A 27,485-nucleotide genomic window follows, 5' to 3' on the forward strand; every position below is an offset into this window, starting at 1 on the left:
ACAGAGAAAAAATATTAGTGAGGAAACAATGGTATTACCCACGTTCCTTTAGCCCTTGACCCTTTGTACCCTAATCAAGTAAGTTATTTAAAAAAAAATTTAAAAAATGATAGTATCATGAGTAGACCTTTAGTTACTGCTTATGGAGAGAAAAAAATGGATAATGATAACCTATAGGCAAATTTCCATATTTTGAACCAAAATTATATATTTGATAAAAAGGGGTTTTAATTTATTTTCTTCAAATATGACTACAGTTAATACAAAAAAAAATTCTGTAGGACAATGATGATCATGAAAGTTTTGCATAGAAAGTATGTTACACTTATCTTTTAAAAAAAATATTCGTTTTTATTGGAAAGATATTTATAGAGAGAAGAAGAAACGGAAAGATTTGTCTTTTGCTGGTTTACTCCCTAAGTGCCTACAATGGCCGCAGCAGGGCTGGTCCAAAGCCAGGAGTAAGGAGCTTCCTCTGAGTCTCCCACATGGGTTTAGGGTCCCAAGGCTTGGAGCTTTCTTCCATTGCATAAGCGGGGAGTTGGAAACGGTATGGCCAGGACATGGACTGGTGCCCGTGTGGGATCCCAGTGCCTGCAAGGCAAGGATTTAGCTGCTTAACTATTGTGCCCGTGCCCGCATTACACTTATTTTAAAGATCAAAATAACAACCCCCCCCCCAAATGACAACAACCAAACGTTCGATGTGTGACTAATCAATCTGTGTTTGTAATTCTATACTTATATACATTCTACGTAGTGAAGCCAGAAGGGGTTGTCAGTTAAGTACCATGGTTGTCTAAAAAGAACTAAGAAAATAAAAGAAAAAAAGAAAAGTCCTAGATTTTATACAATACTAATGGATTCTCATACCTAGTAGTGACGAAAGGATTTAGTATACACTTCTCTAACCTCTAATTTCTACCTCCTTCTGAGAATTCAACTATTAATCAGGTGCCTATTTGAGAAAATGCAATGTTTTGAGTAAAAGTTTCCAAGGAACAAATGTGTCGTTAACAATGTCAAATCAAGGCAGCACATTAAAAATACTACTAAAAATCTATTCTGTTAGCATACTTTAGTATATTTTACAATTTGTTAGATATCCTTTTAAAAATATTTTATATCTATGAAACATTTTTTTAATCTAACAAGGACTATACTAGCTCATTGGCAGCATTTCTCTTTCTTAGCAACATGTAAAATAATGGATGCCTTATAATAGTTTCTTAATTTGAAAAATTATAATAGAAATTATGCTTGGGATAAATACCTTCAAGTAGCAGATAAGATTTTTAAAATGTTATTAAGAAAATAAAAATGATTACTGATTTTATTTTATCCCACATATTCTTTTATGAACCTAAATAAAACATTATCATATTTCCCTTTTACATTAAATGGATATATAAATGATTTATTTTAATTGATTATTTAAAATTTATTATTTTCAATATTATTTATGTAGTTGAGAGGGATACACACCCATGTGAGCCTCTGAATATGGTGGGGAGAGTTGAGGTATGGAAGAAGGTGAGTGAAGCAAATTGTTTAGTTCTTTTCTGTTAATCCTCCTAGTGTGCTGGGGAGAAGGGGTGATCCCCATACTTGCTGTCAAACTACATCAGCACCCAGGGCATCATTTGATGATGCCTTAGTAATCCCAATGTGGGAAAGAATGCTCTGTCAGTTTTACTTGATTGGTTTTTGAGAGCTCTGAGATATTTTCATCTTCATTGCAACTTCATTGAGAAAACCTAAGTTCCATTGGCTGACCAAGGCCATCTCAGTGTGTACTATAGACAAAGACACTTTTGCAGTGCTTGTCCAGGAGGACTATCCAACTATCATGTCCCCCGTGTGTATCTGAGCATGCAGTCCATTGCACAGGCATCAGCAACTGAAGAGGCCCAATCCTGAAACATGCACTCCAAGATTATGCCACGTATCTTATGATTTTTCCTGAGGCTTGGTTTGCATCAGTGATCCTGCTGGGGCGTCCCCAGCAATTTATTTCTGCTTAATGCCACAGTTTATTTGACTTAGCATACTATACATATGTTTTAAAAATTGCTAAGTTTTTCAATCATATGTCAAGTTTATTCTAATTACCTTCATAAAATAGTTTTAAAATAATCTTTGAAGATTTCAAAATAGTATAAGACATTCAATCATAATAAACATTTTAAAATATTTTCTAGAAATTTATCAGATTTTCCAGCCTAATTACTTATAAATCTTTTGACATATGTCCGAAAATAAATGATCTTGTGCATGCAACAGATGCTAACAGAATTTCATGCCCTAGTAATGATGATTAATGATGTTTGGACGTTTCTGTATTTCAGAGTTGAAATATAGTAAATGTCATTGCTCTGGTGAGTTGCTTACTGTTGCAGTGATGGCTGTTGGCAGCAGACTCCAGTCTACATCTCTCCTGGTCCAATTCAATTAAAACTTCATTATTTTCTTATTCAAGGTGTTTCATTTTAGCAACTGAAGTACATATCTTAATGTACGTGTTAACTAAAGAATATTTATATAAATATGCTATCTCGTTAGAATAGAAATCATAATATAGTTTGTTTATTGACTGGGCATCTCAGAGAAAATATTTAACACCATGAAAGTATTAGTGACCCATTGTCCAAGAATATTTCCCAAACACTTTGCTAATAGACAAAATGTTTTTATGTTATTATTTTGGTTAATTTGAAGATAAATTCCCTCATTCAAAGACAAATTAAAGGGTGTAATTTGATAGGATAGGATTGGTTATTTTGTAAGAAACTCACATAATTAACTTAGGTTTTATTGGTGTCAGCTATGAAGTTCATAAAATTCACTGCAGATAAAACAGGAGAAAAATAGTAGTTTATTTTTAGATATGAATCAGTATACTTAGTTTTCTTTTCAAAAAACACTACAGCCCATTATACCTGGTGTTACAGTTTTCTGATCCAAAATATCAAAAATATCAAAATGTGAAATAAGTAAACGATAGCTCATTTAGGTCTTCTCTTTTTGAAAGTTGCAACCAGTCTCCTATGTCATACAGAAAAGAAATATTCCTTAATCCCAAGAAAAATAAGTGCCTCACATCTTCTGACATACTGTTCCGTGTAAGTTGCGGTATGTAATGCCATCCTTGAACCTTATGCAAATAAAATCCCATCCATACTAAATTTTCTAGTGTCCAGAATTTGGTATGGTTTCCAGCAGTCATGTGTTTAGAAATGCTCATTTTGGTAGAAATATTCCTTATTCCTACTCAACTTCTCCCTTCACAGTTACTTTTACTCATCCACTTTCAAATGTCAGTCCTTGGGTATCTTTTCTGACCTCTAAGAATAGTAGATGAGGACCTGCAGTTGTTTTCTTTCATATAGTGTATAGTGTATGTTCCTTTGAAGAACTGTGTGGCAAATATCTGCCATTTATCTGGAACATAGGTCTCATATGCATTTTAACTACCTTTCAGCCCTGTAACACTATAACATTTAGCATGTATTTATTTAATCTTTATTTTTTTCCTAATCAACATGTTGTTATCAATCTCTATAGACATTTGAAATATCTCAGGACCCAATTACAACCAAGGTTCCTCATAAAACAGATAAATTGTTTATAACAGAATAGTCACATAGCTTTATTTTTATTATTACAGTTTTTTGATGCATGTTATATCACATAGACTATTGTATACAGCACATGCTTGAAAAACTTGACCTAACTATAATCTGATCGACCACAAATCTGTGGCTATTTAATTGTTGTATATTATGTATAAATGTTACTGTGGATGAAATATGATTATTTTTTCAACTCACCTCTGCCACTTGAACTATTTCTCAGACTCTCTCATCTTAAATTCTTTTTTCCCTAATCATCTAGTTCCTCTTGAAAGAAGTTCTGTGCAGCTTCCTCTTTTTAGTTATAACATAGGTTAAGAATATTCACCTGCAATTTGTCAATGAAAACATCTTCCCATTTTATAGAATACTTTGTGTAGACTTTATATAATATTCAGGGAATTAACAACAAACGTGTTGAAGTTAGGATATTTTTGATAGCCCTCACTGGATGTGCAGCTATGGCTATATTTGTGATTATAATGCAAATTGTTCAATGTAATATATTTTAAAAATTTCATATGCCACCGTAGTCATGTGATGCTGGAGAGAATCGTTAACCTTGTAATTCCAGATCCAGTCATTTTCTTGTGGTATTTGGGCGTTGATTTTCTCTTTTTGTTCACATGTATCAGGGCCACAGATGATACTTATGTTGAGAGAAACCGTGTGTTCAGAGGGTTAGTGATTGAAACTGTGAGGAAGAGCATGTAACTCAGGGGGAGCAACTTCCAAGATGTTTAGAAGGGTGTATAATAATAGCTGGGAAGAGACTGGGGTCGCAACACACATGGCCTTTATATCATTTTCCAGATTTTCACTTGCTTATGGTGAATATATTTTAAGCATAAAGTTTCACATCGGATTCATATTTGCAAAATGTTATTTTTCAGTAAGTTACAGAAGAGAGACTCATGCTCATTTTTAAATTTGGGTAAAGGCTCAACTTGCAAAAGTTTGTTGTTCATTTAAATATTAGGCTTCGTGCAAGTCTGCCTCGAAAGCAAGAATGATAAACCTAAAGTGCTCAAAGAGTCCTTGTGTATTAGTCTCTTATCGAGGACTGGAAGTCAATGTCGATTATATTTTAATTTCAAATTAAGTAAAAGATAAGATTCCATGTGAAATCAATTCCTTATTAAGAATATCTGTCCTGGTGTTTAAAATGTTCAGATTATATAGTATAAACCAAGTACTGTTTCTGGAGAAAGGCACTTTTTAATATTCAAGAATTGAGAAACTAACAATGGATCATTAGTATATTTTTAATGGAAATTGAAAATAACTTAACACTTGTTATTTTTAAGGGGGAACGTTGTGCATTGCTCAGTTACTAAGAGTTTTGAAAGTAATTTTAATGTGAGTTTCCAAAATTATGTAGTGTTTTTTTTCTAATTCTTCAAAGATAGACATTTCTACATCTGAATGGATTTCTCTAAACTGGGGACAAGATAAATATTATAAATGTATTTCTAATCTGTCATATGTAGCATGATATAGTCGTCATCATTTATGTTTAATATATTCCTCAGAATTTAATTTACTGAGCACTTGTGTGCCAGCAATGTAGTTAAAATTCTACGTGAGTTATTTGGCATGTTTTAACACTCATGTGAATGCACATATGTGCACACTTACACACACATACACACACACAACTTCCTTATGCATATAAAAACCACACTGCTAAAATTTGATTGTAAATTAACTCTATGAAATTTATTATAATCTTTAGATCTTAATGTATTCATAGCTGGCAAACTCATATCTGAGCGCATATTTTCTGAACTTCATGGTTCTATAATTATAAATTCTTTGCATCATTTTTCATTTAAGTGATAAAAATATGTGTGCTTTCTGGATTCTCTGTGATTGGATATATATTTGTCCACATGATTCCTTATGTATTCTCAAGTTCAGATAATTTAATGAGGAAAAAATGAGGTAGATTTAAAAGGTAAATGGCTTCCAGAAAATACAATGCACCTGACATCATGTTGTGATACACATATCAGAGTTTTTCCACAGTTTAGTGTGGCAGCAGTATAAAAAAGCAACAATTGAAGGATAACTGAGTCCCTTACACGAAGCACAGTCTAATTAACGGATTGAAAAACTCCAAAACAGCTACTTCCTAATCCATATCAACAGAGGGGATTTAATATCAGGATCTTCATGCTATCTTAGATACATGTTCATAACATTTTATTATTTTGTCATGTTTGTTCTTGTATTTGCAAGTTTGTTTTAGTATTGTAACTGTATACAGCTAAAGGCGTACAAACATGTGTATTTTTATGTTTGAACATGTTCAGGTAAGAAGGAATTTCAAAAGCTCTCTTATGATAGCGCCTTTGGGAGTGGTTGATAGTATCAAATCATTTTCTTTTTATGATGGTTTACACAATGTTGATATTATAGATTGTTATTTTCATTTCCTCATTACACAATTTTTCTTTTTGCATTTTTTGATAACTGTTTAGCCTTCTTAAAAATGTTTTTAAAATCTGTTTTATTTATTTGAGATGCAAATTTACAAAGAGAGCAGAAAAGACAGATCAGGGTCATCCTTCTTCTGGTTCATTCCGCATATGTGTTCAATAGCCAGGGCTGGGCTGGCCAAGCCAATAGCCAAGAGCTTCTTTTTAATCACCCACATGGGTGCAGGGACCCAAGCAGCTGGGGTCAGTGTTGTGGATTAAACTGCTCTCTGTCATGGTGTCATCCCATATGGCACTGGTTGGAAAACTGATAGCTCTACTTCCAGTTCAGCTCCCCCATGATGTGTCTGGGAAAGCAGTGGAAGATGCTATCTAATCACTATGTTAAAAGCAATACCAACTTTTTTCTGGGACAATCTTTGTGAAATGCACGTTTCTTGAAAAACAAGCAGCTAGAAATCAATATCTAAAGAAAAAAAAGTCGAACAACTCCAAAAGCATTTAAGAAACTAAATTTACTTGCGAAATATTATTTAGGCTTTTAAAAATAACTGAAATCCTGAAACGTTTCACAGGTAGTTTCAAACAGAATATTTAGACAACAGAATAATTATATCCTTGAAAAACAGAAGAGAATGAAGCATTCTCTAACTTAATTTGATAAAACAATGTAAAGTTGTTAACAAAATCTAATAAAAATTTAAAAATACCATAGGGGTATATTTTCAGATATTCCGGAGGCAAAACCTTAACTTTGATTTATACAAACAATATCCTGAATTAAAAGTAAAAATAAAAATCATTGCATTCCTCATCTCTTTCTTTTCTGTGTCTGTCTATTATTAATGTTTTTACTTTCATGCATTTTCAAGATGATCACCATATCTTTTTTTCTGGAATACAGAACTCCCTTAAGCAGTTCTTGTAGTGCCATATTGGTCAGGAATTTCTTCAGTTTGTTATTGTCACAGACAGTCTTAATCTCTCCTTCACTTCAGAAGGATGTCTTTAGAGAGGATAATTTTGTCATTTGTCATATTTGGTCTTTCAGGATTTGCACTATTTCATTCCATTAATTCCTGATTTATAAGATTTTGGAGATTTTTGTTGAGAAGCTTGCCACTGAGGATTTACCCGTAAGGGACCTCAGGCATTTGACTTAACTGGTTTTGAATGTTCTCTTAGGGGTCCTTTGGGCTTCCTGGGCCTGCATCTCAGTGTATTTCTCAGTTTCAAAAAATTTCAGCAAATGTCTTTTAAAATGGATTCTCTGTGACTTTCCCCTTCTGCTTAAATGTGCATAATGTATTTGCTGTCTTAATGATAGCCTTTTAAAAATAAAGCAATTCACTTAGCTCCACCTTTTTGTCTACTTTCTATAACTGTTTCTATAAACCATTATATTAAAAATTGTATTTCTGGAAAATAATGTGTTCTTTTCCTTTTAAGATAAACATTTCAAATATTACTCTTCCTGACCTCGCGCTAGGAAACGTGACTCAAATTATTAACTAAGATAGAAAAGTGAATTCATTGAATATCTGAAATATTTAAAAATTAGAAGTGCTTATTTGATTCTATGGTAGTGCAGCAAGCTTTTAAAAAATCACAGTAAGTTAAACAAAATTTGAAAAGAAAATTTGTGGAGATATTTTCAGTTCTACCTAACTGGTCAGGCACATCCCCAGATTTTGCCAAATTCTTTCTTTATGGTTAGTGATACATTTACCTTTTATGATAATGCCTTAATCCAGTTTACCTTATAAATTGAGAAAAGTAATGCAATTCTCAATGATGTCCAATCTATTCAGATTCTTAGTTAGTGATCTTTAGCTGTTATATGAGTTTTCAAAGGTAATGGATTTTTGTTTAGTTAATTCTTTGTTGGTAGAGTTCTTAGGTTAGTGTAATACTGACTTTTTGGAAGAGAAAGTGATAAATTTATTACTGGTAAAAACACCAAATGAGAATCAGACACTAAGAATTAATCAGTCTACCCATTTTATACTCTGCAAGAATTAAATCATAAATTAGAGTGTGTTTTGGTGATAAATCTAAAAACTCAAAATACCTATTGTAAAATGTGGAGTTTCTGCTTCCCCGTAGCATCTGTTTCAAACAGCGGAAGCAGTGCTGAAACGTGTTTCTTGTTTATATGTTAGTGTCCTCTCCATAGGGAGTGTTGGTCTATATCTGCTCATGTGTTATCTAAAGGAAGAATAAATCCCCTATGACATATTGCCAGTATATACATTATTTTCTTTTTTAGGTGCTAGGTAAAAAAAAGACGCATTTTTATCTCCATACATGAAATTTCATTACTATGATAATGCTTTCTATTAAACTGTACTTCAATATTCTGTTTTATCTGCAGCTGAATGTGGTGCATCTGCAACAAATAATGAAGGAATTTTGCTTTCTCCAAATTATCCACTCAACTATGAGAACAACCATGAATGCATTTATAGTATTCAGGTTCAAGCAGGAAAGGGAATTAATATTTCAGCCAGAACATTTCATTTAGCCCAAGGAGATGTTCTTAAGGTAGGTGAACACAAAAATTCCTGTATTTTAATTATTTTTAGTCATTAAATGTACATATATATATATATACAGATACATATCATTCCATAAATGCATAGACATGTATACACTTATACAGTTAAAACAAATTAAATGTTAATACCATACCCATATTCCGATTATTTTCATTATTGTAGAATGTTTGTTTTAAATTTTATAATTATAAACTTTGACATTATATTACACAAGTTTTAATAGTTCAGTAAAAACCCAGTTAGAAAATGTTCAATTCAATTATCTTACTTAGTACATGTTACATATATAAATCCATGTATGTTTCTATGACAATGATGATTTTTAATATAATAATTTGGTTTTGCTTTTATTTTGATGTTTATTAATTAGTGTCTTGATTTTTTTATTGATAAATGAAAAATTCTTTGCAGCTGTGATTACAGATCAATTATATGACCATATGATTTTAGCAATTCACTGTCTATACATTTAGAATAGTTATGCTTTGCTTTTAATAAATATGTAAACTTTTCAGGGGGCCCATGGAGAACCTATCCATAATTTGACTACTATGCCAAATGTTTGCTCCTAATTACAAAATTTCTGAAAAATTAGGTAATATTTCTATGCCTAAATTTCAGAGTGTTTTAGTTACATGGAAACCATAGTTATGCTCACGTCTGGTATTGGGATTCCTGAATTTAAGTTACAGCTCTGCTTCTGACCCAGGTACTTGCTGGTGTACACCCGGGTAAGCAGCAGGCAATACATCCAGTATCTGGATATGAGGGAATCCAAATTGAATTCTAGGCTCCTGGGTTTGGCCAGGCCTATTCCTGGTTGTTGGGTGTCTGATGTTCTAGCAGAGAGAGAGAGGGTCACTCTACCTCATTCTCTGTCAAATAAAGAAAAAAGTCCAAGGTCCCATGTGTATGTTTTTCTTTGTGTGTTTTGTGTGTGTATGAATCTATCTCAATGTGTTTCAAATAAATAAGGTTAATAAATTTTAAAACCCTCAGATTTCTTCAAGTGTGTTATGATTTTTGTCTCCCTTCTTGAGGTACTCTCTTGTATGAAATGAGATCCCGAAAATGAGTCCTTTATAAATTTTGGCATTGCAGCCAATCAAGAAATAAAAACTGAACATCAACAATGCAAGAATTATTAACCACTCATTGTCCACAGATTGGGAAGGTGGGAGTCTAACTAATAAATTCACTTCCAACCTTCATTGAATCTAGAATTTGCAGAAATAGACAAATAAAAATGAAGAAGACAAATGTGCTAATAAAGATTTTCTTGTAGCAGTCCATCAAAATTCTTGGAATAGGGAAGCTAGTTTCTTTTTTAATCCTTTTATGTGGTATCATGATGATCATCAACTTGTGTGTTAATTAGTATGGATATTAGATTGTTACAAATTTTGAAGTCTGAAGGTCTAACAAGCTGCTCTCTGGCAGCTAAGAGGTCCTGGTGGCCTACTCTCTGGGACAGTTACCCATTACAAAGCATCTTGTTCTGAAAGGGATACAGTGTAAGGATGAGCATGGAAACTTACGGACTCTGCAAGAATTGCCTTAGGTAGCATGCTCACACAACACTTGGTGCTAGGGAGCATCAGTTATTTGTTTTTCTAAGAGTTTTTGTTGTTTTGTTTTATTGTATTTTCTTACTGAAAAGGCAGATTTACAGACAGAAAGAGAGACAGAGAGAAAAACCTTCCAACTGCTGGCTCACTCCCCTGATGGCCACCACAGCTGAAGCCTAGCTGATCCAAAGCCAGGAGCTGGGAGCCAACAGCTCCAGGTTTCTCATGCAGGTGCAGAATTCCAACGCTTTGAGCCATCCTCCACTGTTTTTCCATGCCATAAGCAAAGAACTGGATCAGAATTGGAGCAACTGGAAAATGAACTGTGCCCATATGTATGCTGACACTTATAGGCTGAGGGTTAACAAGTTGACCCTGTGTCCACCCAAAGAAACACCTATTTGATAGGATAACAACTGAACTACCTTGTTAGCAGATTGGTCTACAAACATTAGTAAAATGAGCATTCACTGTTAGGTTCTGGTTTCCCATACTGTACAATCTGTGTGTCTACTGGTTGTATAGCATATTGTATTCTGTTATTAGCCTAATGAGAAACATTTGATGGCTTTTGCATGTATGACGGTGGATTACATCAGAATTGCGTTGTAGCTAGTTTAGGCCCAGTATCTCATCAAGTATACAGCTGTTTTCTTCCTGTCTTTCTTCTGTAAGCATGTATATCTCTTCTTGTTTTTTTCCTGGGCTCCACGTATAAAATGAAGTAGTGTATTCCCAATTCATCAGATGGATATGAGGAAAGGTTTTAAGAAGTAAGAGACCTATAAAGGAATCTTGGTCATTACGTTCTTCTCCAAATTCATATCTGGAATTTGCCACTTTTACTTTGGCTATGAAGTACTAAATAAAAATTACAGAGTCTAATTGTTTAGCACTAAGCTCTTGAACTTATCTCCAAATAGACTTGGCTAAAAATCAAAACAGAGCAATCATTTATATTAACATTCTAAGCTGAAATTGAGCTGGTGTTTTGACCTTCTGAGGAATCAGATTAAAGAAACAGTCAAATTTCCCAAATAGACAGGTTCGATTGGAATGATAATTAATTTCCCTCTCCATTAATCCTTACTCAAAAAAGCTGTAGAATAACTTAATGTTAACCTTCCCATTGCTTTCCAACTGTTCTATACCTAACACAGAAAGTCACATTAAATTAACATCTTTGCTTTTTGGTCTTTTGTCTTTTGTTTCTTCATCTTCTAGCATTCTTCGTCTGTAAAACCAGCCTTTTCAGATCAGTCCATCCAAATACTTTCTCTGTTCTGTAGAGTGAAGTGTTGACAATTTGGAAGTCAAAAAGAAAGCCAGTCAGGATTATTCATCTATATTGTCATTTTGTCGTTTGACAGAGGTTATTTATGACTACAAGTATATTTCAGAAAGTTCCAAGGAAAATTGAATTGAGATAGGTTTATTGTGAGGCAATTTTTTTTTCATTTGAAATAAGGTAGTTCTTTCATTATAAGCATTTTCCACTGAAATTTTCAAGGTTCCTGGTATTGTGTGTCTGTCGTTGAACTGTTGTGTCATCATGCACCATTACACATGTGTTCTTAACAATTATTTGATGTGTTACAATGTTGTATAACCATATATTCAATTGTATTTACAATGTAGATACCACCAAACATGGAATTCTGCTTGATATGTTTTATTATATATACTTAAATAGAAATTGGTTGTATGTGTACCAATTGTATTTGGAATAACAATAAATATTTACAAATTCTTTTTCCTAAGCTATTTAGTTTAACAAAGAAATTGATCTTGTAATTCACAATGATATTCTGATAGTCACTTTTTTTTTGGCATTGCACTTTACTCTTGCTAATGTAAAACAACAAAAATCAAAAGTGGTGCATGGCACAACTTGGGGTGCCCATATTGTATACCCAAGTACCTGGGATTGAGCTCTGGCTTTCTGCTAATGCATACTTGTTAGGCAACAGGTGATAGGTCAAATGTTTGAGTTCCTGCAAATTGTATGAGAGACACAGATTGAATTGTAGTTTCCTCACTTTGCCCTGGACCAGTCCAAGCTGTCTAGGCATCTGGGCAGTGAATCAGTAGATAAATCTTTCTCAGTCCATGTCTTTCCCTTCATTCCTTTCTTTATCCCCAATTTTCTACTTCTCAAATAAAATGAAAAAAAAAATTCTTAAAAATCAGCAGTTGTATGGAACTTCCTTTATTGGAACTTTATTTTCAGTTACAACTTGTATATACAAAATCTGATAAAAAATAAGACATTACAGAGAATGCATAAAAATAAATTAGCTGTATGAAATTTAGTATGACAAATAATGCATATTATAGTACTATTTATAAATTGTCTGCTATACTTCTCTAAACTCAGTGTTTGAAAACAGTTCATTGGCCAGTTGGGCTTGACATTTTTGTAAATATCAAAACATTTTGTTTTTGTAAACTAAATTTTTTTAAGTGCCTGTCACACACATTGATTTACAAGTTATCCATAATAGTTTTCAGGTTAACATGGAAAGGATTTAAATCGTGGTGACAGAGACAGGGTAACACACAAAGCCTGAAATATTTATGTGTAACCATTTTTAGTGAAGATGGGCAACCTCTACACAAGTGAGATTTTAAAAAATGGCATTTGGGGATACATATTCACCAGTTTACTTTCAGAGCTGATTCTTAAATCATTCCTGGCACAGCACTGATTTTACATATTTATCCTATGTTTTTGGTAGGTAGCCCTTTGTTAACTTCCTCACAAAGGCAATCTAATTGTTCATTTCTGTAGAATATTCAGTTTAGCCTCATTAAGCCCTGCATCCTCTTGTGTATTAACAATCACAAAATTAAATGATTTGTGACAAGACATAGACCTAATATAGGATGGGGATTTCAGTTCTCTTGCTTAAGCAAAATGCTAATGCCCTAAAGCAAAAAAAATAAAAACAAAATAAAATAAAATGAAATAAAATAGTACTTTATTGTATTCAACATCCTCAATAAAATGCACTATTCCCAATAATTGAGGACACAATGTATAGCATTTAAAAACAACAAGAAGAATACATTCCTTGTATTCATATCATCTTCAGAGAGAACATATCAAGGTTTAGAATAGAGCCTCATTTATGATGAGCCACTGCCAAAATTATCCCTTTTCATTTGACCTCAAATATGTTATTAGGAAGATGCATCTATAGTTTGAAGAGGAAGAAAAAAAAACTGTAGGTTTCTAGAAATACATGTATGTTTGTGTATATATATATATATATGTAATTTCTTTTTTTTAAAATTTTACTTTCTTATTTGCTTACCTGTTTTAGAATCAGATTATACCTCATTTGCTATTTCCTTGAAAGAATAATTAGCTGATACCTGGTAATCGTACATTAACATATCATTCAAAACAAAAAGAATTTCAAGCATTGATAAGTAGTTTGTCATCGTAAGTTTCGGCCTACCAGATCTAGAAGGGTGTGTCCAAAATTGGTAATTTCAGGCACTAACCCCTTAAGAAAGTTGTATAGTATAATCAAATTAATTGTGAGTTTTTACCAAAAGTCTTACCAAAGACTTTCAATAAAATTACTATTTTGCCAAATTCATTTCATGATATTCTCTTCTTTTTCTTCCTTCCTTTATTCATTCATTCATCCATTCATTCATTGTAAAGTCAGAGTGGCAGCAAGAGGTAGGGAGTTCTAACATCTACTGTTCACTCCCCAAATGCTGAACAGCTAAATCTGGTTCAGGTGGATACCAAGAAACAGGACTTCCAGCCAGGTCTCCCACATGGATAAAATAGGGTACACGTAGGCCTTAACTGCATTCCCGGGCACCTCAGGATAAAACTAGCTTGGAAATAGAGCAGCCAGAACTTGAACTGGTCCTCTGTTAGGGGATGCCAGAAGGTACAAGTGGTGACTGAACTTGCTTTAATATGACTCTAATACCTCATGCTATTAATTCTAAAGTCAACTAAATAATTTTCATAAGGAGAAAAGAGTGTAAGTACAAATAAATGACAAAATATTTAAATATCTTTTTTAGTTAGACAAGAAATACAAACGCAAGTTCTGATCCAACTCAGTGTAATTGTGTAATATGACAATGCTTTTGATGAGAGGTTTGTTGGCTTTCCTTGTTTTTTCATTTATGTGCTTGTATTCATGTTTACCGTAAAACTAATTTGTCTTTGGTTACATTGTTTCACCCTTTCTCATTGCCTTTGTACTTTTATATAATGCATTTGACTAGATTTAAAGGATTTTATTCACAAGTTAAACAGCACTGACTTGATTATTCTACAACTCTGCTTTATACAGCCTTTCTAATTTACAGTTGCTTTTCATTTTGACTTAGTAATTTTATGCATGCTTCCAAAATTTCATAGTTGAATGATCAAACTTCATTTTCATTTGATACTTTCAGAAGACTGTCTTTATTACTTGTTTCTACCTTTGACTCTGCATTGCCACATAAAGTATAGTTAGTGGATTTTGTTGCTGAAGCAACTTTTTTCTTAATGGGGCTTATGATAATTATTTTTTAATGGAAATGTGTGTTTTCTCCTTGTGTTCTCTCTCTTGGTGATTAGTTTTCTAAAATGTCTAAAAGAAAGTTTCCTTTGAAAAAAAGTAAAAAGGAAGAATATGCTCATAGCTTAAAAAGTAAAAAGATTCAATAAAAATGTCATTTTTGTAATCGACCATGGACCATATTGAAGCTTTTTTTTTTAATCTACCGGTCAAAGTGGGATTATTATTATATTTCTGGAATTTGTATTCGCAGAACCTAGCACAGACATGTGACTACATAGATGCTGGCTTATTTTATTACTTTCATATAGTTATAAGTAGGAATAAACATAAATATAAACAAATTATACGTGAAATAACGGTTTCTGCTATCATTCAGACTTTTGCTTTGACTGTCATTGAACAAGTCACTGACAAGCTTTAAGAAAGACTTTTTAAAAATTTGAAAATGAATTTCAGCAACCGTTTATATTTCCTCAGTTTTACTGATCATTTGTTTTTATTTCCACGGTATTTGTCTGCTTTTGACAAACTGCAAGTTCTTACAATGTATTTACACATAAAGAAATAGTTTAATAAAAAAATTATCTGTATATACTTATTTTTCATACTAATGCAATAAAAATTTGATGAAAAGTCAAGAGAAGAGAAGCGAAGCATTCTTTTTGGCTAAATTAATAGTATTTCCACAAATAAGACACACTAGATCTGTTAGTTAAATAACTGGGTTGCCAATATATAGCTGTAAACACAGCATTTAGAAATTATATAATATAAAAAGACATAATAGGAATTAACACATTCAGAAACAGACTTCTGAGAATACTCAAACTGAATATCACAGGCTCAAGTGTTACATCTTGTTACAAAATGCATTCCTTAACTCTTAGTTATCCCAATGATTGCCGTTCTTAAAGGAATTTATAACTTAGAGATTAAAGAAAAATGCACGCCTAAACTATAAAGCCTGAAGAGTTTTATTTAAAAGAGATACATGCTTGCTGATAACTAAAGCATGAAACTATTTATATGGTAAAATGGTTTGTCGGGATTTGAAATATTTCCTTAATATTGAAATATTTTCCCGTACATCTTTCTATCTAGTATTTAAATTTGCTAAATAGTCAAAATACACGAAAGCAAACAAAATCTCTTGAAAAGAAGAAAGAAGAAGTTATATTGAGATAGGAATTCAGTGACCATGTTGTTTTGATCTGGAGATTCTCTTATCTTACTTGTTCCCCTTTATTTCCCCTACCTTGCTGTGTCATTGTAAATAAAACAAATAAATAAACTGCAGAAGTCTAGAGGATGTTTTTGAGCTTAAGAATCCGTGAATCACAGATAGTAAGGACTTTATCCCTGGAGACTACAGACTTCAAGGTAGATAAGCTTAAGTACAGGTTAGAATACTAGGGATCTTACATTAGTAATAAGAAAACATTAAAAGAAATCTAAAGTACCTAGAGATGCAGTGACAGCTTCTTAAGGAAATTCAGTAACCAGGGACAGGGAGAAAATCCAGCTAAGATATTCCTTAGTTCAAAAGATGTATGTAAGAGGAAGTTTGAATTTGAGGATAATGTCCAAAACAGTGAGCATTATTAAGATAATATAATTGCAATATAAAAAGGAGCATTCTAGAACTTGATCCATAATTTTAAAATTTAAAATTTTAACAGAATACAAAAAAGAGGTTAGTCACTAATCTAATTGTTACTGGAACAATATAGTAGAGGATTGTTTGCAAAGGAAAGATAGGTGAGATGAAAACTATAAGAGAAATATGATATAATTGTAACACAGATTTGGAGCCTAGATATGCAAGTAAAAGGAATGCAAATCGAGGAAAAAAACACAAAGCATTATAAAGTAAGTATTTAAATACCAAAAAATTACTCTTTTTTTCTGGAGTTAAAGAAATTCTTGAGTCTACAAATAAAAAAGTACAGTTTTTATTAATACAGGTACTAGAAAGATAATAAATATCTTTTCCCTTTTACTTATTTAATTTTACCTTTTTATTTACTTAAAGTGAATGAATATAATGCATTTCATGATGTTGATTTAGGAGAATAAGATCACTTCCCACCTCACTCCACTCTTCCACCTGCTTTTCCCAGCCCCACTCCTTCTCCTCCTCCTTTGTCCTAATTTCTCTTTTTCTTCCCTTTCCTAATTTTTATAATGACATATTTGCATTTTGCTTTGCAATTACAGCCTAATCATTCTTTTAGGTAAAAATACCAACACTTTATAGCAAGTGGACAATAAAATAATAATAGCTGCTGCTCAAGAGTGTGATAAAAGGCTCAAAACAATAACTGAATCACATAATATATATTACCTGTTTCATATTTTATGAAAAATGTATGATATTTGTCCTTTAGGGCCTAATTTATTTCACTAATCATAATGATTTCCAATAGGATCCAGTTGGTTGTAAAAGACAAAATGTATTCTTTTTATATGGCTGAGTAGCAATCTGTATTGTGTATATACCATGTTTTTTTATCTGGTCATTGTTTTTTGGGCGTCTGCATTGATACCATATTTTAGGCATTGTGAAGTGATCTGCTATAAGCAAGGAGTTAAGATAACCCTTTCAAATGTTGATATCATTTTATCTGGATAAATTCTCAGGAGTCAGATGGCTGTGTTATGTGGTAGATCTCTCTCCAGATATTTGAGCATTCTCTGTACTGGGTTCTGTAAAGGTTACGCTAATTTGCATTTCCACAAACAGTGTATTATGGCATCTTTCCCCCCACAAACTAATCAGCATTTATTGTTTTCTGATTTCTATATGTTAACCTCATTGTGGTTAATATGTGAAATTCATAGGTTTCATAGAATGTCCATTGGCCATTGAATTTTATCCTTTGAAAAATGCCTGTTCCTGGCCTTTCCAGTTCTTAATTGGACGGTTTCTTTTGTTGATGTTGAGTTTCTTGAGCTCTTTATAACTGCTGGGTGTTAATCCTCTGTCAGTTTCATATTTTACAGAGAAATCCCATTATGTTGACAGCCCCTTCATTTGTGGATAGTTTCCTTTGCAACACAAAAGATTCTTAGCTTGATGTAATCTCATTTATTTATTTTTCCTTTAATTGTCTGTACTGCTGCGGTATTTCCCAAGAAGTTCTTGCCTTTGTATTTTGCTGAGTGTCCCAAAATCTTTACTATAGTATTTTGGTGGCATCAGATCACAGATTTAGTTTATTGATTCATTTAAAATTGGTTTTTCATGTGATACATGGCAGGGGTTTTGTTTCATATTACCGCTCACATTGACCATATTCCTGAGCACCGTTTCTTGGAGAAGATGCCCTTTCTTTCTGCCTGTATGGATTTCAGTTCACTTGTGAAAAGCTGGGTGGTTGTAAATGTGTGGGTTCACTTCTGGGAAGTCTTTGATTTCCATTTACCTTCATGTCTTTGGTTTTTTTTGTTTTTACTAAAACCAAGCTATGTTGACCATAACTGCCTTGTAGTGCATCTTAGGGTCTGGTATTGTAATGCCTCCAGCTCTGTTTTTGATGCAAGGCTCATAATGCAAGGGTACAGGGGATGAACTTTCAGCCCCATGAGCTTCCCTATCCGTGGTAGGTGCAGAGGTCTTCCCAGAGCTAGCTACCCATGACCATTCAGCTTGTGGCAGATTGGGGGGTGTGGAATGTGTCAAAGGCTCATATGGATGCCCAGTGATGCCCAGCCCCTGCCAAACCTCCAGACCAGACTGCAAGTTGATGGGAAGCATGAGCATATCTCTCTGATAAAATCCCCTACTCTTTTTTTTTTTTTTAAGAATAATTTATTTATTTATTTATTTATTGGAAAGACAGATACACAGAAAGAAGGAGATACAAAGATCTTATGTCCGCTGGGTCAATCCTGAAGTGGCTGAAATGACTGGGGCTGAGCTGACCCAAAGTCAGGGGCCAGGAGCTTCCTCAGGGTCTCCCATTCAGGAACAGGTTCCCAAGGCCTTGGGCCTAAATGGCTGCTCTCTCAGGTCACAGCCATGGAGCTGGATGGGAAGTGGAGCAGCCAGGATTAGAACTGGTGCTCTGGGGCCCGGCGCGGTGGCGCAAGTGGTTAAGGTCCTCGCCTGGCACGCCCGGGAGCCCATATGGGCGCCGGTTCTGATCCCGGCAGCCCCACTTCCCTTCCAGCTCCCTGCCTGTGGCCCGGGAAAGCAGTCGAGGACGGCCCAAAGCTTTGGGACCCTGCACCCGCGTGGGAGACCCGGAAAGAGGCTCCTGGCTTCGGATCGGCATAGCATCGACCGTTGCGCTCACTTGGGGAGTGAATCATCGGATGGAAGTTCTCCCTCTCTGTCTCTCCTCTCTGTATATCCGCCTTTCCAATCAAAAAATAATAAAAATAAATCTTTAAAAAAAAGAACTGGTGCTCATATAGTACCTTGAACACAAGAAAAGGACTTCAGCCACTAGGCTACTGTGTTGGACCCCAAATCCCCTAGTCGTAACACATAAATAAGCATGCCACAGTCTGTCCAGTTTAAGATTACATGTTCCCTGGTTGGTCACTGGGTACCCTTGTAGGGGATGCATTTAAAGATATTTGGTCTCCCTTCACAAAGTCAGGTGTGTACAATATCCCCTTTTAGCACTCCAAATGTGACACAAAGTTCGTGTGGTTCCCAAGTTTCTTCCTCAAGCAGTATCACCAGTGAAATAAGCTTCCCCAGTCTGCTCTGACCTTACTCCCGGAAAGTGCATCCTCCAGTCCCCGCCTGTGGAAATCATGAGTGATAGCCCGTTCATACTGGGTGTTTGCACTGTCCACACTACATCATGGCATCTCCAATCTTCTTTCAGAATCTCCCCATGTTTTCCTTATTCAGCCACCTTGGATCCCTCTTGAATTTAGAATTTTAAAATTATCTATGTCAATTGTAAATTTTAGGTTGATATTTATAATAGGTAATATATTTAATTGGCCTTAGGTAACACATACTGACCGGACTGAATACTATAATTTCTTTTTCCTCATGGGTGTAAATAAATGTGCTGTACATTGATTGTTATTTGAGCAATTTACATTTAATTATAAATATATTTTTCAGATTTATGATGGAAAAGATAAGACAACTCATCTACTAGGTGCTTTTACTGGTGCATCTATGCGAGGACTGACACTCAGCAGTACTTCCAATCAGCTCTGGCTAGAATTTAATTCTGATTCTGAAGGGACGGATGAAGGCTTTCAACTGGTTTATACTAGTAAGTATTTTGTAAAGATGAAGTGGCCAAAGATTGATGCTGAATATTTATTTAATTACAGTGCACTTTTTCAAGTAATATCAAATATTCAAATATAGTTTTAGTTTATAAATTCCTTCTGCATATATAATTCAATTTTACCTTAACAGGATTCTGAACATGTACAGGTGTTCTAAATGTTGCCATTTATAGCTGAAAAAAGACATGTTCAAAGAGATTAATTATCTTGTGACTTTAGGGTTTTTTGTAAATATTTTGAAAACAGAAGTATTCCCCTTGTCTAATATACAATGAAGCTTTTCAGTTAATAGGAATTCATGTTTAACTTCCTCTGTAATTTAAAATCATAAGATGGTTACATGAAATTTCCTTTTTAAAAATGATTCATGTATTTAGAAGACAGAACTACAGAAAGCAAATGTGAGACTGAAAGATGTGTAGAGACATCTTTCATCAATTGGTTCACTCTTCAAGTAACTGCAGTAGTCAAGGCTGGACGGGGCTGAAGACTGGAGTCAAGAGCTTCATCCAGGTCTACCCCGTGGGTCTGGGGGTTTAAGCACTTGAATGATCTGCTTCCAAGGCACATTGTCAAGGTGCTGCATCAAGAGTAAAGATTCCAACCAGTGCTCAGATGGGGTTCTGACTTCACAGACAGCACCTTAACTCATTGTGGCACAGTGCAGGCCTCCAGGAAATCTCATACCGAGGGTAGCGAACTTTTAGATTGTTGTGATTTATTTGTGGACTTGTCTTATTAGTACTAACATTTTACAGACCTGTTTTATAATGCTGATGTCTGCTATCACCCCACCCAAGTAAGTTCATAGGCTAAGAGCCCTAGGTGGTTGGCTTATATCCGTACAAGTACATGAGTGCAAGAAGCAGACCACATTTATAGAAAAATTACATTACAATTATTATTTATTCAGTTACTTCTCTATGTGAGATACCTATTAAGAAAGTAATGTGCATGCAAAACTGATAATTAGAAGGGAGCTGAATCACAAATGCAGCTATGACTCAGCCTGGCACTGTGATTTGAAATTGGTGTCTTAAGCTGCGTCTTAATCTGACATGCAACAAAGCTATCTTATTCAGATGTTAATTATGTAATTTCTAAAAACAGCAAATTGTTCAGTTAAAAGATTGATTGAAATATTGTTTTTGGCATAAAGTAACAGTAAATCTGAGCATGAATTTGACAGTCCACATTTCTGGTGCTCATATGAGAAGTGAAGAAAGATAGATAAGGATGATTTACTTTTTCAATAAAGTTTACAAGGATCCTGCTGCCTTTTTTTGGTTGTTGTTGTGATAAATCCCAGAGAATTTGTTGTTTGTCTTCATACCTATTGTGTAGTCACAGTTTGGCTGCCGTAATTCTAAGCATATTCAAGGTGGGCAGGATGATGCTAACTATATAGAACCTTAGAAGGAAAGGTAAATATTTTCCTGTATTCCTACCAGAGATTTTCTTATCCCTCTTTGTCTACAACTGGGATGGTTGTGTTTTAATTTTCAATCGATGTAAGGATGAAGTTTAAGTATTTGACAGACTGGATAATTGGTATACTCCTTGACTCTCAAGGTATATTTTCCGATGTAGTTGGATTATAGCTGGGAGCAAAATTTGTGTTTGTTTGTTTTAAGGAAAAACAAAGCAGATATCTTGAAAAGATAACTTAAACCATGTTTACTATAGTGTGCAAAAGTCATGGATTGAAAAAAAATTAAGTTGAGGGATTCTGAATGTATGTGTGCTCCTGTATTTAATGGTGTGTTGAAAACCAAGAGACTTCAAGAGACTTGCACTATTAGAAATGAAATCCTTTGCTTCATCAGTGTTAATAGTTTTAATTCTATTAAACTAAGAAGACAGGGACTTTTAAAAAATATTTCTCTGCCAATAACTAAACGATACCTCTACTTAGTAAGACTATCCTACACTACACAAGAGCAGAGAAAATTTCCCATTTTCTCTAAAGTAAACTAAGTTTGTTTAGCTTTCAAACTTCATTTTAAAAACATATTTTTAAAAACATTTAATCATTTTACTTGAAAGGTAGTGACAAAGACAGAGAAACTCCTGTCTGTTGGTTCACATTCTAGGTGCCAACAATAGTTATGGCTGGGCCAGGTTGAAGCCAGGAGGAGCCCAGTTCTTATTTAGTCCAGTCTTCCACTTAGCTCTCAGGGTTCTGTCTATTTGTCCATCACCTGTTGCCTTCACTGATCTGCAAATCACTAAGAACCTGCAATTGGATAGAAGGGCAGGACTCAAATTCAGGCCTTCCAAATATGGGATGCAGTGATTCCAAGAGACATTTTAACTGCCGCATCAAGCACTAACCCCTGTCCTCAATATGTTTAGTTATCCAGGTGATCGTTAAATACAACACCTGAATCATAGGTTCTTGCTACATTATAGTGCAGTCTTCACATAAATCGGTCTCCCTCACATGCATGACACCCAGCCTTAGGCAGTAACTCTGGGTTCAGATTTTCTCTTGTTTTCTCTTCTGCATTCTATAATCTACTGGGGAAAACAGCAACAACAACAACAAAGAGAAATATGTTGTATTCCAAGGGAAAACCTCAAGAATACTTGGATCCTCTTAATCATCCAAGTTTTTTGCTTGAAGTCATTTGATAATCTACATGGAACCTTGCTGTATCAAATTAGATGCTTTATTTTGCCCTTTACTATCATTATAAACATACAAAAAATGTCCTAGTTAACCTCTTTAACTAACTATATATTGTTGGCAATATTAGTAATGAAAGATAATTGGAAACTTATTAACTCTAAATTTGTTCCTATTATGTAATTTTTATGCAAATATATGTATAAAATAAATAAATTATAAAGCTATTCAGTGTAGTGTTATGTTATTTTCAGATATACTTCACATTATGTTTAAAACCTGAAATTAACCAGACAATAAAGGAAGTATTGACTAATGATGTACTACATAGTAGAAAATATTTTCAGTAAAATATCAAGTATTTTTAAATTTTTATTTACATGGACAGTATGGGAAACAATTTGTTAAGGCTGAATAACAAAAGGTATCGCTATAATTTTTACAGTTTTCACTTCACAGAAGCTTCATAAACTTGATCTTAGTTATCTAAGGATCTGCTACTTAGATATATTGTAAACGTGGTTACTGAAAGTTGAAGATCATTTTGTGAATATTAAATTTCCAAAATGTTTCAAGAACAAAATGGTTTAGAATAGTTGTGTCTTTAAGATAGAGGAACATTTCTAAAACAAACTATACAAGCAAAAACCTATCCTTAGTCGTAACCCTGGTTCTTCTATTCAATCCTAGCTCTGATTCCTGCCTCTAGTTTCCTGCTCCAGCTTTTGGAGACAGCAGAGCACTTCAAGTGATGAATTTTGTACCACTCACATGAGACACCTAGATTAAGCTCCTGACTACCGGTTTCAACACAGTCCCAGCATCAGCTGTTCAACTGGGGAGCAAGCTAGAGGATGGAAGTCCTTTACCTGCCTCTTTTGTCTTTTAAATAAATAGTAAGAATGACAGTCCCATCCGTAAATAGACATACTGTACATCAGCCATACATTTTGGTTTACTACTAAATGGCTGTAGGTTCGGCCAAGTAGCCAGATAAAATTAAGTATTTCCACATCAGAATGAAGTATTAGCAAATTTATGACGTAAAAGACACCAAGTAGCACTTTCGGCGTGTCACTTGCTTTTCTAAACTCCACAGATTAAACAAATCTGTCAGTAACATTTTTATATTGGTGTCTTTATTAGGGGGTTGAGTATGAGGGATCATAATAATAAGAAAAAGTACTTTGTCTTAATGAAACCAATCGGAATGTGTAGCACTAATTTCTACAACTTTATACATTCTTAATTTCTGGAACCTGCACTGTGGCAAAGTGAGGTAAGCCAAGGATGGCCTGTCATGCTGGCATCCTATATGAACTGGGTTCAAGTCTTGACTGTTGCACTTCTGATCCAGCTACCAGCAAAAGCACCTGGAAAGGCAGTGGAGGATGACCCAAGTGCCTGGATCCCTGTACGCATGTTGGAGACCTGGTTGAAGATCCTGGCCTGTGACCTCAGCCTGGCTTGATTATGTAAACTTTACATATACATTTATAAATATATGTATATGTATACAGATGCATACATATAATATAAATTTTGATTAAACAGAGATAAATAATGATCGCTTATATCTAGCGAGAGATAGAGAGCTAATGTTGGAAGTCAGGATTTCTGTCTAGGTCTTCATTGTGGGTGACAGAAATCTGTCTCTTGAGTCCTTACCTCTGCCCCTCCGGATCTGCATTCAGAATCTCAGGTCAGGAACCAGAGCTTGGACACTAACACTAGACCCTCAGACCTGGGATATGGACACCTTAGCTGCTAGTCTAAGCATCCATTCACAAAGTGTCTTTTATTTCTATTTTCCACAAACACGTTGAGGTATTGCTATGTATTATAATTTGAATTAACAACACATAACTGCTCATCAGGGTCTGTTCCTGAAACTGCGTTTACTTCATGAGAACACACATTCCATTCATATGAAATTTTCTCTCTTTAATTTTGGCATCTTCTCCATGCTACTTTAGTTTTCAGTTTTGCTCTGGAGGTGATTGACTTTAAAAGTGTATACTCGTTCATAAGCATTATTTGACCTAATCTTTACCCCTGTAGCAACATGGGAAAACCTGATGGAATAAAATAAAATAAAATAAAATAAAAAATGTAAAAATCTCTTGCACAAGTATCCAGGGTTATCGCAGTCCAGGCATGAAAAATAAACGGGCTTGTTCTATCCTCCTGAAAGGAAGAACAGCACAAACCTATGCTCCTTGGAAGCTGATGGGAAATCCTGTGGATTCTCACTTCTGAGATGTCAATGTGTTTCTACAAGGGCTGTAGTAACTTGTTGTGTCCCCAGGTATCTTTCTGGGCTTCATGTTCCCTTGAATTGTAAACACAAGCCTCTTTCATAGGTATGTCTCTCTGGAGTTCTCTTACCATGCATTCAGTTGTGTATTATTTCTCACGAGTGGGCCTTAGCCTTCAAACCTCACTTCTTCAGCATATTCATGCAGACAGTCCCAGCTCTGCACAAACACAAAAAAGGTTTCTCCAGCTCTCAGAAGGAAAGCATGCAGAAAGGTTATTCTCTTCTTGTCCTATGAAGCAAGTAGAATATGATTTATCTGGCTGACTACTGTTATATTTTCCTCTTCAAAAGTACATTTTAAATATGAGGCTTTCACTTTTTGTCTTACACGTTCTTCTGAAAGTATAAAAGTACAGCAGTCTAGCATAATATTTTTAGAGAATATATTTGTTACATAGGCAGTTATAATCTCACACATTTGTCTAAATTTTAAAGCTTGGATGATTATGTCTAAAAGTTATATTAGGGAAGAAAACCTCATTTCCCTATTTACATTACTTTTGTTATCAAAGATGTATGCTTCTTCTTTCCATTAATCATTTCTCCAATTCCCAGGGTATCAACTTAGTTTCAAATGATTAAATTCAGTTCTCACATTACCTGGAGCTAGTGTACATTCAAAATGTTTAGGGTTCAGCTGAACAAAACTGCCCTAATTCTGATGCCAAATCCAAGTATATGCTTCTGTAAGACCAACCAGGTATAAATCCGAGATTCCCGCAACCCTATTCTGGGGTTGGATAATTTTGGAGAATGCTTACAAAGGCAGTGGTATCTTTACTGCTTGATATATACATAGAGATAAAAATGCACTTAGATGGTGTCCTAAAGTGTTGCAGGAGCAGAAGCTCCTGTCTCCACAGAAATGCAGCGCATCATCCTTTGTGCAAACTCCCAGAACTGATCCCAGTGTTTTTATTGAGATTCACAAAGACAATGTTGAATAAGTCAGATCCCCTAAATAACTGAGTATCCTTCATTCCCTAACCCCCTTTTGGAGTGTTTGTGATTCAGGGTGGAAGTAAGAGTGCTAAAAGTAAGGATTTTCTAACCACAAAATTAGCTTTTCTGGAAATTAGTTCCAAGCCTCCAAGAATCAACTTCTAAATTCTTGTATGATTGAAAGGGACTTTATACCATTGTCTGTACTTAACAATATCATGATATAGCAGAATAATGAAAGTGTGACTAGGAAAACGGTGGAAGAGGGAAAGGAGGACAGTGGAGGAAAGTGGAAGGGAAAAATCCCCTGGCCTCTGGAACTGGATCATGAAAAATAAAACATAAAAATAGATAGCAAAATGTTTAAAATAGGAAAAATAAGAAACAGTTTTTCCTGGGGGAAAAAAGGTGCTCGTTGGGAATATTGAAACATGTTTTTCCTACTGTTGTCATTGGGGAAATTGCCAGGGTTCTGGGAAATCTATGGCAGGAAACAAGAGTAAACACTAGATATATTTGTCATTATATTATGTTATTACTATTAGCATCCAGTAATAAGCTCTCATGACTAGAAGTAAGGGAGGAAGCCTAGCAGTAAAGGGACATAGTCACAGAACATGGTTGTCATTCATAAATTTTAACAATGCAAGAAATTTTCATTTTCAGAAGAGAAATTATGGTTATTATATATCATTAAAATAAAATATGGTAGTGGTAATTTAATTAGGAAATGCTGTAAAATTGCATTGATATAATAAAGGCAGCACTATATATACTTTCTGGTCCTCTTGCTGAATTTGACCTTGTATCTGTATGTTTCTCCTAGGTTTTGAACTTTCGCATTGTGAAGATCCTGGGATTCCACAGTTTGGCTACAAGATCAGTGACCAAGGCCACTTTGCTGGTAGCACTATCATTTACGGATGCAATCCAGGGTACACCCTGCATGGGAGTAGCCTGCTCAAGTGCATGACGGGCGAGCGAAGAGCATGGGACTATCCTCTGCCTTCCTGTATTGGTAGGATACTCTTTAGATTTTCTGTGAATATTTCTATGGAAGTGTCACCAAATAGTCTATGTTTTGCAAACTAGTTTTCTCTGACCACACACAGCTCACACCTTAAAATATGTTAATGAATGTTACAATGAATGTGAATGAAAGTAAATTCATGCAAAGTTAGTTTGCTATACATAATATTCTTTTATAGGTTTATTTATTTTTATTGCAAAGGCAGATATACAGAGAGAAGGAGAGACAGAAAGATCTTCCATCCAATGACTCACTCCCCAAATGACAACAACGGCCAGAGCTGTGCCAATCTGAAGCTGGGAGCCAGGAGCTCTTCCGGGTCTCCCACATGGGTGCAGGGTGCCAAGGCTTTGGGCCATTGTCTACTGCGTTCCCAGGCCACAAGCAGAAAACTGGATGGGAAGTGGGGCTGCCGGGGTTGGAATCAGCACCCATATGGGATCCCGGAGCATTCAAGGCGAGGACTTTAGCCAATAGGCCGTGCCGCTGGGTCCGCTATACATAATCTTATAAAGATGCACTTTATTTTTAGCTAAAACAGTCTGTATGAGTCAAT

The 27,485-nt window shown here is 34.7% G+C and overlaps 1 protein-coding gene across 3 annotated transcripts in view; it reads left to right on the forward strand.

Moving 5' to 3' along the window:
• CSMD3 (CUB and Sushi multiple domains 3) overlaps positions 1-27,485 on the forward strand; it is an 873,364-nt gene that overhangs the window by 595,173 nt on the left and 250,706 nt on the right. For all 3 annotated transcript variants that reach the window (XM_040979396.1, XM_040979397.1, XM_040979398.1), the window contains 3 exons: positions 8,448-8,617; positions 19,833-19,989; positions 26,726-26,917. In XM_040979396.1, coding sequence (XP_040835330.1) covers positions 8,448-8,617; positions 19,833-19,989; positions 26,726-26,917 — 519 coding nt within the window. The remainder of the gene's footprint in view (positions 1-8,447; positions 8,618-19,832; positions 19,990-26,725; positions 26,918-27,485) is intronic.

Source organism: Ochotona curzoniae, unplaced genomic scaffold (assembly GCF_017591425.1).
Source record: "Ochotona curzoniae isolate NIBS_2020 unplaced genomic scaffold, NIBS_Ocur_1.0 contig_3190, whole genome shotgun sequence".
Classification (NCBI taxonomy): Eukaryota; Metazoa; Chordata; class Mammalia; order Lagomorpha; family Ochotonidae; genus Ochotona; species Ochotona curzoniae.